Source organism: Mugil cephalus, chromosome 20 (assembly GCF_022458985.1).
Source record: "Mugil cephalus isolate CIBA_MC_2020 chromosome 20, CIBA_Mcephalus_1.1, whole genome shotgun sequence".
Taxonomy (NCBI): domain Eukaryota; kingdom Metazoa; phylum Chordata; class Actinopteri; order Mugiliformes; family Mugilidae; genus Mugil; species Mugil cephalus.
This window is the reverse complement of record NC_061789.1, coordinates 21,735,743-21,747,790: the sequence shown is the minus strand read 5'-3', so window position 1 is coordinate 21,747,790 and position 12,048 is coordinate 21,735,743. Positions and strand designations below refer to the sequence as shown.

At 39.4% G+C, this 12,048-nt stretch overlaps 1 protein-coding gene across 1 annotated transcript; it reads left to right on the top strand.

Moving 5' to 3' along the window:
* Positions 1–9,199: 9,199 nt before the first annotated feature.
* On the top strand, positions 9,200–11,827 carry socs3a (suppressor of cytokine signaling 3a). The gene is made up of 2 exons (XM_047572303.1): positions 9,200–9,374; positions 9,954–11,827. The coding sequence occupies exon 2, from the start codon at positions 10,093–10,095 to the stop codon at positions 10,708–10,710; it is 618 nt and encodes a 205-aa protein (XP_047428259.1). The 5' UTR covers positions 9,200–9,374; positions 9,954–10,092; the 3' UTR covers positions 10,711–11,827.
* Positions 11,828–12,048: the final 221 nt, after the last annotated feature.

Below are 12,048 nucleotides of genomic sequence, written 5' to 3'. Positions count from 1 at the left end.
TAGACATAAAATCCCATACTGATGGGATAGATAATTATTAAGTTGTTTCCAAAAAGCTTTGTTTGCTTTTTGACCTACAAAATTATTTTTATAGAAACAATGAGAAAATGGTAAACTATTTAAAGCATTTCAGAAAGAAAACCATTGTGGTCACTCAAATGACTTGAAACACACGTAACAGAAGTAATAATTAATTACTGAAAATTAATTTATGGAAACCAGACATTGATTTTGAATTGATGATAATTAAGAAAAGCAATGATACCTCATATGGACATGTGTGTCCTGTGATTAGCATCACAGATGTCTTCAAACTTGTAATCACTCAGTCTGTCTATTTTAAGGGTAAAAAGTAGTCACTGTGCTGTGTGATATTGTGGTGTGTACTACACTGAACATGGACCACAGAAAGCCAAGGAGATAGTTGTCTCAGGGGATTAGAAGCAAAATTAAGCAAGTGTATTAAAGGTAAAGACTAGCATGACAATGACTTGGTGTCATTTGCAGGTCATGGTTCCACCAACAGGATAATGACCCAAAACACACGACTACAACACTGAAGAACTGGCCGAGAAAAAAAACATTGGACTATTCTAAAATGCCTTATCTGAGCACTGATGTAAATCCTATTGAACATCTGTGGATAGAGCTGAAACCTGCAGTCGGGCAGGCAACATTCAAATCTCAGACAGCTGGAGCAGTTGGCCCACATGGAGCGGACCAGAATACCTGTCAGCAGGTTCAGAAGTCTCACTGAGAGTTACAGAAATCCCTTGATAGCAGCAATTGCCTCAGAAGGTCGTGCAACGAAATATTAAGTTGGGGGCTTGGGGATTTTTGTCACTGCCAGTTTTTTTAACCACAATATTAGATTGCAATGTCTGATTTCCATTAGTTCATTTTCAGTATTTTATTTATTTATTATTACATTTGACAGTTTTAAGTTATTTTAGTGACTGCCTTGGGGTTTTCTTTCTTTAATGTACCAGAACCTTTGATAAAGTAGAATGACATTGGCTAGTCAGTGTTCTGACCAAGATTGGCCACATTGGCGGTTTTACACAGGGGCCTACAGGGGCCAGTGCTTCTGTAAAATTGCTCCTGGCCCCTGTTGTGGCCCCTGTGCTGAACGGATAATAGATTTATTAATTTCTTACGGCGACATGCGCTGGCTCGAAGGTCGGAACTAACACGACAGAGTGTTCTATATGGACTCCTTGAAGTGCTACACATACAGTGTTACCCGCTTCTGAAAGAAAGAAAATGCTTAGATTTAAAAAGTGTCATTGTGCAGATAAAAGTTTTATTTTATGCAAACACAGAAATCTTATTTTACATAAAAGACAAACATGGTTTCAATGTTTTTTGAGCACATTTTATTTTATGTTTATTGAGACAAAGAAAGTATGTCTTATTGTATTAATACTTAATTTTCTGTATTTTGTTTTGGTTTTAAATAAACTAAACATTTTGAACGCTTAAATATTGCCCTGTTTTCTCCTCATATGTGCCCCCCTGAAAAAACATTGGCCCCACCTCTGCCCCCCTGGTTATTTTGATCTAAGCCAACAGGAGTACCAGGAGTTTTCCTGGCGGGCCAACGTGCTATTTGGGCCAACGGCCTTGACACTTTTCTTTTTTCTTTTTTTAGATTCATATGAATAAACATGCTGGTCTGCGGCCCATTGGTTATGTTCATCACTGACACACGGTTGGAGCAATCATATCATGAAACACCTCCTCTCTTTGAACATAATGTTATCTGGTAGGATCTTAATTACATTCATTTTAAATTGCCTGATTTCTTTACGAGTAGCATGCGCTAGTGAGTCATAGTACGAAGGTCCTTGGTTCAACTCCCTGTTGTGAAGTAGTAGGCTAGCGTAAGGCATAGCTACTTTTTGGCCAATGCAGCTGTGCGCCTCTTTACAAAAGAATCCAGGAATTATAGGCGTATTTGTAAAGCCAAGCCACTTTTTAGGCCTCGGAAAAAAAGTGAGTTTGGGTCAGCTTTTATGTAGCCTAGGTGGCTAAAGACAATGTAGGCTACAATAAAAGAAAATCACTTTGTGCTTTGTCAATGTAGCTGTGTGTCTGTTTATCAGAGAATCCAAGACAAAGACCAAAAATATGCGGTAGCAAATGTGGTGGGTTGGTCTGGTCCAAAATTCATGGGCCATTTTTTTGTTTACTACTTGAGTTACTCAGCCTGAATCGTGTTTATTTGAGCAGCAAAACAAGGGATCGTTATTTTTTTTTAAATGTTTACGATGACAGTCCTCACCTCTCATATTTCTCATTGCAGCTTGAACAGACGTGAGTACATGCATGTCTTTTGTCTCGAGAGTGAGCTTTGTGTGAGAAAGAAGGGAAATATAATCGCCTGTCCTGACCCAGAACAAGTTGAGATTCAGGAGGGGTTTCACATACTGCACTGAAAGGAGATCTTTGGAACTGTTGTCAGACTGTTTTATTTGTTAAAAATGTGTTTGTTTTTTTTCGTTTAAAGTGGACTAACTCAAGAAGAGCTCAAGACCACATCATTTAGTCCTGTCTTGTTAAGCCTGCTTGTGGATTCACTTCTCTGCACCTATGACAATGTGTGACAGTGTGAGGAGAAAGGTCCAGCTTTCATAGGCAAGGCACTGGGATTCTCAGTCTCCCACATTAAGTGGAGACATGTGAGACCAGTCAGACTCCAATTAGCCCCAGATTGTTTCCCAGAAGTACTGGAGTCCTCCCCCTGCCTCTCAGCCCACCATGATGGGAGAAGGGTGCACCCCACAGTGTCCAGTCCTGACCTCAGCTGACATGAGAAGAACCTTCACTCACATGACCTTATGCAGGCAAAGACTGCCACACCAACACTAATGCTGCATTGTCACACAAACCAGAGCACAGCTGCACAGAATTTTCTTAAATAGTTCTATTGGTCAGTTGTTATTTAATCAAATAAGAGGAATATGTTTGGTGTAAGAGCAGCCATCACAGATGTTCGACAATAATAAAACACTAATTCAGAAAGCAACACCCATCAGATCTGAAATATTATCTACATGCATGCAAATACGAAACCTACTACGTCATGAACTAATTTGTATGCGTGCAGTTAACAGCACTGTTTAGTGGTGTTCTTGGAATCCACAACTCCTGCCTGGAAGACTTCATGAATGCATTCCCAGAACAGATTTGAAATATCCATAATCTATATCATAGAAGTTCTTAAGAGTTGTTTGCTTTCCTTACCACTACAGCTTTCCTAAGTTACAAATCTGAGAAGGTCCTGCATGGCGACATACTGAGAGTGTGAAAACAAATGTTTTTTCCCCTTCTCCTGTTGCCATTATTGTACTACAGGTGCATTTACTGATTTATGAATCATAAAACATGCTGTGTAACTAATTGTATTGTCTGTAAATAATTTAACAAAGTATACTACCTGCTGTTACTGACATTGCTATATTACAACTGACAAGCAGCATTTACCAGCATTTACCAGCCATCTGAAGTCTAAATCTTGTTCCTGAATGCAACCATTCTAAGGAATCAAATTTAACAATAAAACTGTGCTAGACACTATCTGGTTATACTGATTAGACTTCGAGGAAAGAGCAATCAGCCTTTGGCTGTGTATAACTATTTGGAAGTGAACTTGCTTATGCAAAGGGATTGCAGAGTCATTACATGAACAAGAAAGATTATTGTTTGACCCAGTGGAAAATTTTTCTGCTCATTGGTTGAAGTGCAGGTAGCTTCCATTCTGGGAATGTAGTAGGAATGTAGTGGGAAAGAGTAGTTTTGTGGTGTGAAAAAATATTGACTTGTTGTCCAGATAAATACTTACAGGCACAAAGCAGGCATTTCACATGATAAATGCTGTAAGTAGGTCAGGCTGGAACAGTTTTTTTTTTTTTAATCGCTGATTGTTTACATGCAGGCTGAACGTTGGGACAGACTGTACCTTCCTTTAAAGATTTCTAGTTAAGAACAAAAAAACAAGATTTACACGCTGTGGTTTTGGAAGAATTCTGAAGAATTTCCTGTCTACAGGGAGTGCCCAGCCAGAATAGAACAAAAGGAAATACCTTGTGGAGAAGGCAAGAGAGAATGGGAGGGACTTGTAGAGCTCTTTAGAGTGCTTCTCGTTATTCTTTTCTTTTCCTTTCTTTTTAGCATTACTGTGATTAATGCATGTGTTGCTTTTGAAAAATGCCGTAATCTGGCAGCATCCAAGGGCATAGGCTGTAAATGTTGCTATTTTGTGTGAAGATGTGCGATAGAGTTTATAGGGTTCTGCCTGTTAGGCGTCTTGGAAATACTGTGTTCAGAGGCCACATATCTAGTGCAGTTGATGCATTTCTATGATGCAGAGGTAAATAATATTCTGAGAAACAAAGGCAACAGAGTTTTTCCTATCTCTTCTGTTTTCCTCTAGTAAGACAAAATGCAGGCACTAATCAATAATGCATTTGCAATTTATTAGAAGCAAGAACCCCAATAGGGACACACCTACACTAGTAGGATTATAGGCATTTATAGCACCTGGATGTGACTTTACTGAGTCTGCCATGAACATCTCATGTGGAAAGAGGGCCAGAATCATCCTTCCTCTCTATGACTGATGTATTCTGCAGTATCTTTAAACAGGTCTGATAGAGTCAGAGCTTGTAGATGATGTGAAGCATGAAGAAAAAGATGACTTATCATTGCTACAGAATATCTTCCAGGTAAATCCCCTCTGATCAACTGTAATGAAATTGCTGTGTAATCAGCATATCAGCATATGGCTGCTGTCACCACCCTACAGTAACTGCAAAACCTGTATTTGAGCATTTCAAATACATGCTAAATATATCTGGAAACGTCTGGCTTACCGGCACAGCTCAGGATCAAATTACTACCACACACTGTGTCCTGTGTGTGTGTTTGTGCATGCATGCATGCATGCACGCGCGTGTGTGTGTGTGTGTGTGTGTGCACATTTGCACATTTGCATGTGATGATGGGTAACAAACCCATTATTTTATTTGCATGTGAATGCTGCTCCTATGCGCTTGTGCATATGTGTGTGTGTAGTGTGTGTGTATTTTGCACCACGTTCCCTCACTTGAATGCATTTAAACAAGGTGGTCTCAGTTAACAAGATTTCTGAGCCAGTCTGATATTACAGCCATGACAGATTTACAGTAGCAGTGGTATCTGTTCAGTGACACCAGACAGCTATTTCTGGGATGTGTGGCAAGTCCATATTTAAAACCCTGATTATGTCATTGTCTCCCTCTGTCTCCTGGCATTTGATACTGAAAAACTGACGGTGACAGCAGTTGCAGACAATCAAGATAGGCAGTAAGCATGAGATCAATCACATCTGACTTGACGTGCTTATCATGATGTGGTGATAGTGCATATTGTTGGGAAAGCCGGCAGATTCTGCACATGCAGCTATTACACTATCGTTGGGCTTGTGTCGCCAGCTTAATATGATAAAACAGTATACATGACAGGATAAAAACACACACATATAGACATGCATTTGACATTTTATGCATAGTGGTGCCACTGTAGGCTATTTTTTGCCCCGCAGGGTCCAACTAAGTAGTTACCACACTAAACACGAGTCTCAGTCCTGCCATCTAACTTGAGTAGTATTTATTACAGTAATGATTCTTTTCGTTAAGAATGAAATGTAGCTCACAGTGTACCAGTTGAGAAACACCATATTAATTGTTTGAACTACATCTTAACCCAAGCCCAAGAAGCTGTTCTGGTGTCAAGCCCAGGGATGTAATTTGCATGGCTCCAGGGCACACTGTCATTTGAGACTCCAGTAGCTTTTCCCCTCACCTCTAGCCAAAGGACAGAGGTGGCTGCAGGCTGTTTTTTGTAAAGCGTCTTGAGACAGTTTATATTATTATTGAGGCTATATATATACAGAAATAAATTAAGATGTCAATGCTCCAGCAAACAAAGTGCCTTTGCCAGGGTTTCTAGCTCCACCCCCGCTCCTTGCTCTTAAATGTAAAGTTCTCCCTGTCCTTCTCCCTGTTATATCCTGTCATTCACTGTGGATCAGTTTGTAGCTATAGTAAGTGGAAGTCAATGGCAGCCTCTGTTGGTTTGAGTTCTTCCCAGAAGATGCCTGTGACATCTATAAATAGACACGTATAGACATGTAACATGGAGGGCGGAAATGTGTACACTACCAGTTAAAAATGTGGTCATGCTTTTTCCTTTTAATTGGATGAGAAAGTGTGGTCAAACTTTTGACTGATAGTGTTTGTGCAATATGTTCCCAGGAATTCTAAATGTGCTGCATGCTTCACCAGATTCCACTGCCAACTTTCACACCTTATCATTCATTGATCATTCATTGATTAGTAACCTGGTAATTTAAATAAAAAAGAAACACCCTTGCAGAAAAGGTAAAGACAGGTTAAATAAGACTGCCTACCTGTGGATTTACAATGTTTTTGACAACCTTTTTTTTTTTTTACCCACTATGCTAGGTTTTTACGCTACTCACTGCTCATTTGGTAACATCTCTATATCCCAAGGGGGAACAAATAACTGCAGCAAATTATGTCATCTCTGTAAAGCTATAGTTCTACTGAAGTTGTGCAATCCCACAATGATGAAGTCTATTGCAAATAGCATAGCTTACACATAAATGTTCGTAAGAGAATTCCTGGAATCACTCCCCATACCATGAGACACCCTTGTTTTTAATCAAGACTAAATAAGTAAATATGCCTTTGCTGTTAGTAGGAGGACATTTTCTGAACATTTTTCTTGAACAATGGGCTGTGCTGCCAAAGGGCTTTGTGGCATTCTTAACTGCTGTCGGCACACATAACATTTCCCATAATTTGCACAAAACATGTAAAAAAAATAAAGTAAAAAAAAAATCACAATGTCAGTGCAGTGAGAATGAGGGAGTGAGAGCGTTACTGGGAAATTAGTACTGCCTCATTGGTAATTACACAGAAGTGGCCTTGCTCAACCAACCAGGATGGTTTACAGTAATACAGTTGTGAATAGAAATGCTCTGAAGCATTAGCAAAAAAGGAACAAAAAAAGAAAATTGGATAGGCTTCTACTACAGGAATCTCCCTGCATATGTCACACACAGTCATTTGCCAGATTTTATTCATGTAAGGGATTGTATAGAGCTCACCAAAAATACTTTCTTTCTGCAGTCTGGAAGATTCTAAATTTAATCCTGCATCATGTTAGAGGAGTCCTAAAAAAATCCATTTACCAAAGGAATTAAGGAATCCCAGTAATCAGCTGTGCAAACAATAGTATCACCTTGGTAATTGTCAACACCATGAATACTTTCATTATTGACAAAACATGCATTTGAAAATAGGTCCCTGTCAAGGGGAATTCTGCTTGATGAAATGGCTCTAAAATATTTTGTTTCTTTTTAACCCTCTTTTCAGTGTAAGATCTGCTTTTTTGCCCTCGTCTTGAGCCACTTTACAGGAACCGTGAGGCAGAGTAAATTTCTGAGTCAGTGTGGGGAAACCTTAGCAGATGTGTTTCCCACAAACTGTGGTTCAGACAAGCTCACAAGCAAGGGCCTGTGCCATACACTCAAGTACTGATAAGTTCTTTTCTTTGCATGTGAATTTAAAAATTTTCATTGCGACAAAATGTGTGTAGTTGGGCTATGAAATACAGAAATATACTACCAAATAACTGAAACAAATAGATGTATTTTTTTGATATTTAGCTTATGTACACAAACCAGTGATACATGGCACACACACAGCGTGAAGAACTAAGTCTGTTCTTGCCAAGCCTCACACCCACAGATGTCTGGCCCACTGTGTGATACAGCAACAGAGTAGACACTTTCTAAGCTGCAGGTCTCTTGGTTCATTAGCTTCTTTGACTGAACAACCATGTGAGGGCTGACCTCTGGTTGTCTTGTGTTTATTTAATGTCTTTTTCTTTATTTTTTACAAGGTTTTATTTCTGACAGACTACATCTTCCTTATATCTTTTCTATATTTGAAGACAGTTTAACCCACTCTGACAAAAGTGTAATTGATTTGGAAATTTTCAGTATAAGCATTAAAGCCAAGCCAGCATGCTGTACTAAGGTACAACTTCGTATCCAAGTTGAACTCACTGCATCTTTTTCTTCCTCTGAGTCCTATGATAGCTCTGGATGCTAAGCAGATGCCTTACAATGATGAAATGATAACTTTTTCTGGAAAAAGTATAATGGTACAGGGAAGTCCTAATGATTTCCCTTCCCCCTATCCTGCTGTTGGTCTGTATCAGACAAGACCTGACTCATCTCTGTGGACACAGCTGGCCTTTACCAAAGGACGTCAGGCTGTGTGGCGTCAGGCTGTAGCCCACAAGCTCCTCCCTTTGTTCAGCACCCAGCTGAGGTTTGGTAAAACAAGAGACCAAGAGATGCTCTGCAGTTTTTAATAATAAGTGAGCATGTTTCAGTATTGTCATATATATCATATATATCCATGTGATCTGGGCAGTTGTATGGATATTTATGTGTTGAGTATAATATTATCAATATGTTAAGTATAGACAAAGTAGAGATTCACTAGGAGCACCTCTACAAATCTCAGTGTGATTTCTAGAAACATTAAAGCAGTGGAAGCAAATATAAACCCCAAACAGGTAAACACAGATAACCTTTTGATATCAGATGCTTCTGTGTCTCACGTGGTTTCCTAAAATCTGGCGCCCCCTATGGTGAACTACTGATCAACATACAAGGCACAATCGCTATGAATTTCCCAGAAACTGGTGACACAAAGTGTCCTAGCCAAGACTGAATGATTACCTCACCTCACACTAAAAGTGGACCTTTTATCAAAGTGATTACATATAGTTACATTATTTATGTAGCATAAACAATGTAACTTGACTTTGGAAAGAGGACATTTGAAATCTATTTCAAAATGATTTTAAGTAAAGACAAACACTAGCTCGCCACAGATGCGTAAGCATTGCTACTAACGTTTCCTTCGTTTGGGAACAACAGTGGGTGGATAAGGGCTGTTCTCATAGCAGGAATCCTTAAAAAATAAATAAATACACTGCTTCCTGCCAATCTGCCGACAGAGGCTTTACTGGAAAGAGTAGGTGGAGTCTCCTCACTCCTCATTCTTCCGCCACCTCCTACTTCACATAGAGATATAAGTCTCCGTTCGCCAGGGCATCACATATAAACTGTTACACGCCGAGGAGACTACTTGACCACAGGGTTTTTTTTAACGAAAGAACTTTTTAAAAAATAGTAACAGTTTACCATACGAACCATCACAGGTCAACGGTGAACAGCCCTCTACCATTTGGATTTAATTTAAAGAAGAGATTCTGGAGAAACATTGAAGGTGAGGATCGGTTCTTTATACGTATATAACTATAGATATGGATATATGTATTTATACATAGCCTATCATTCTTATTTTAAGGGTTAGTAAGTCGTGTCTTGGATGTTTATCAAACTTGGGTTAAATATTTAGAAAAGCTGGTCGTGGAAGGTAGAGAAATTGCGCAATGAGGATTACGTGGTCTTTACTGGAACTGACCGCGGTGTCTCATTCCCGCCGGTAAATTACACCAAAAGTTTCCATGAAATGGCGTTAACTCATACGGAGGCAGATCTTGTCCAAACAAGCTCTTAAAGTAATAATTTATACGTAACAAAAGAGCGGTACTAGGTATTGTTATTTTTTCAAGTTTGGTTGAGTTTAGAGTTCAAGAAGTCTTGGCAGCCAGGGCCTATCCCCTTAACAGATTTGAGATACAGAAATCTAGACAAATGGCTCCTAAAAGAGTTTTAATTAAATACTAAATTGCCACACGTATTCATTATTAATTAATGAGTGTGTAGTTAAAAGATAATTTTAATGTTTAGTGTAATATTTTCCCCTGAGTCTAACAGGCGCCTCCTTTCCTCTCCTCCCCAGGTGTTTCTTTTCAGACAGACTGAGAGCTGTGGTCTTCCTGTCCTTCTAGACGACCATCTGTTTTACCCCACCTGTTCCTCTCTTGTCTGTGGGGCACCCAGTGCTTCCCCAGCTGCTCAGAGAGTGTGGGCACAGCGCCATGGTAACACACAGCAAGTTTGATACCGCAATGAGCAGCAGCCCCTTGGACTCCAACATGCGGCTGCCTTATCATTACAAGACTTTCACCTCCAGGACACAGTACCAGATGGTCCTCACAACACTTCACAAGCTCCAGGAAAGTGGTTTCTATTGGAGCACCATTACAGGCAAGGAGGCCAACATCATGCTGGCGTCTGAGACCACAGGCACCTTCCTTATTCGGGACAGTTCAGATAACCGACATCTGTTTACTCTCACAGTCAAGACAGCATCGGGCACCAAGAACCTGCGGATTCAGTGCGACACAACCTCTTTTTACTTGCAAACAGACCCTAAGAATGTTCACTCTGTCCCACACTTTGACTGTGTCCTCAAGCTGGTTCATTACTACATGCCTCAGAGCAAAGGGAATGCTCATTTTGGGAATGTCTTCTACATTTACTCTGGAGGGGAGAAGATTCCCCTGGAGCTCATCAAACCTCTCTCATGTAGCCTGTCCACCTTACAGCACCTGTGCAGGAAAACTGTCAATGGACATTTGGACATTTCCTCTAAAAGAGATCAACTTCCTTATCCTCTTAAGGAGTTCCTACAGGAGTATGATGCTCCTATCTAAAGATGTCCGACTGATGCTCCTCTCTGGGGCAAAGACTTAAAAGTGTAGCTAAGAAACTGGAATGAAGATGTGTGCTGCCTCATCCAAGTAGTATAGACTCAACATTCGATAGGATCAAGCCCATTATGGAGCTTGTGAAAAGAAGCAGATTTGTGCTTATAGCCTGTGTAGTTCTCACAAGAAAAATGGGCATCAGTCTCTTAATCTGTTGAGAAGAGACAGTGGATTGGGGGTTAATCAACACAGAAACATGGTAGAAACAAAGCACTGATGTAATCTGGCGGTACGAATGACAGATAACCCTGCTGTCCTCATGTGTCTCATTGATGATTTAAAAGTTACTAAAAGCTGAAGTGAGACTGATAGTCACCAGAGTGCTGTGAGGCTGTCAAGCTTGCACACATCAGCTTTTGAAAATTATCCATTAATTAGAGATGGACTGGCTTTCATGATCAGCCAGACTTTTTTGTTGGATAATAATCATGGAAGTATTAGACATCTAGCATCCAGGGATCTCTGGCCAAGTGTTCGCTGGTCCATAGAAATTTAGAGCACAAATAAGTGCACAATGATAGCCATCTGGGTGTAAATGTGTAGCAGCCAAGTTGGGGAAGGGCTGAACTTTTAATATGAATTTTGTAAGTTCTTTTAAGACTGCAAAATGCAGAAATGAAATGTTTCTGACATGTTTAGAGGAAAGATACTCTGCAACAGTTTGTCTGAATCCTACAGTATCTTGAGGTAGTAATACAAGAGAGGCAAATATATATATACCAAAAGTTAAGGGTTTATTTGTGGCACAAACAAGATCACAACTGCTCACAAAAGAATGTATTAACTTTGGTATCTGTATTTTCCTAATAAGGAGAATCATCAAAATGGATACTATTTTCCTCATACAACATCATGTTTACATGAGCTACAATGATAAATCTGTGCTGTCTTTTATAAAGATGAATTTTTACAGGCCAAACCACTGACTGTGGATGCTTGAATATAACTGAAAGTCTGCTGAAGCAGACTGATGAAAAACAACTTTGCACTTATTTATATTTGTATTGACAGTTTGAATGAACAGTTCATTAATTTAATAAAGACTACTATTTTTTATATGAAATTATGTCTCATTGTTGATTTGCTTTCTTATTACTGAAACATATTTGACACTGAACATACTAACACAGGATTTTATGTTTATTTTATTTTTTAATTCGTTTCAGTTTAATTAATTTGCTATGCAGGTCAAGTCACCAGTTCTCTCTTTTGTTTTCTCAATTTAACCACCAAATTTTACCACAGCTCTGTGTGACATTTTAAGAAATCCCCCAAATGGAAACT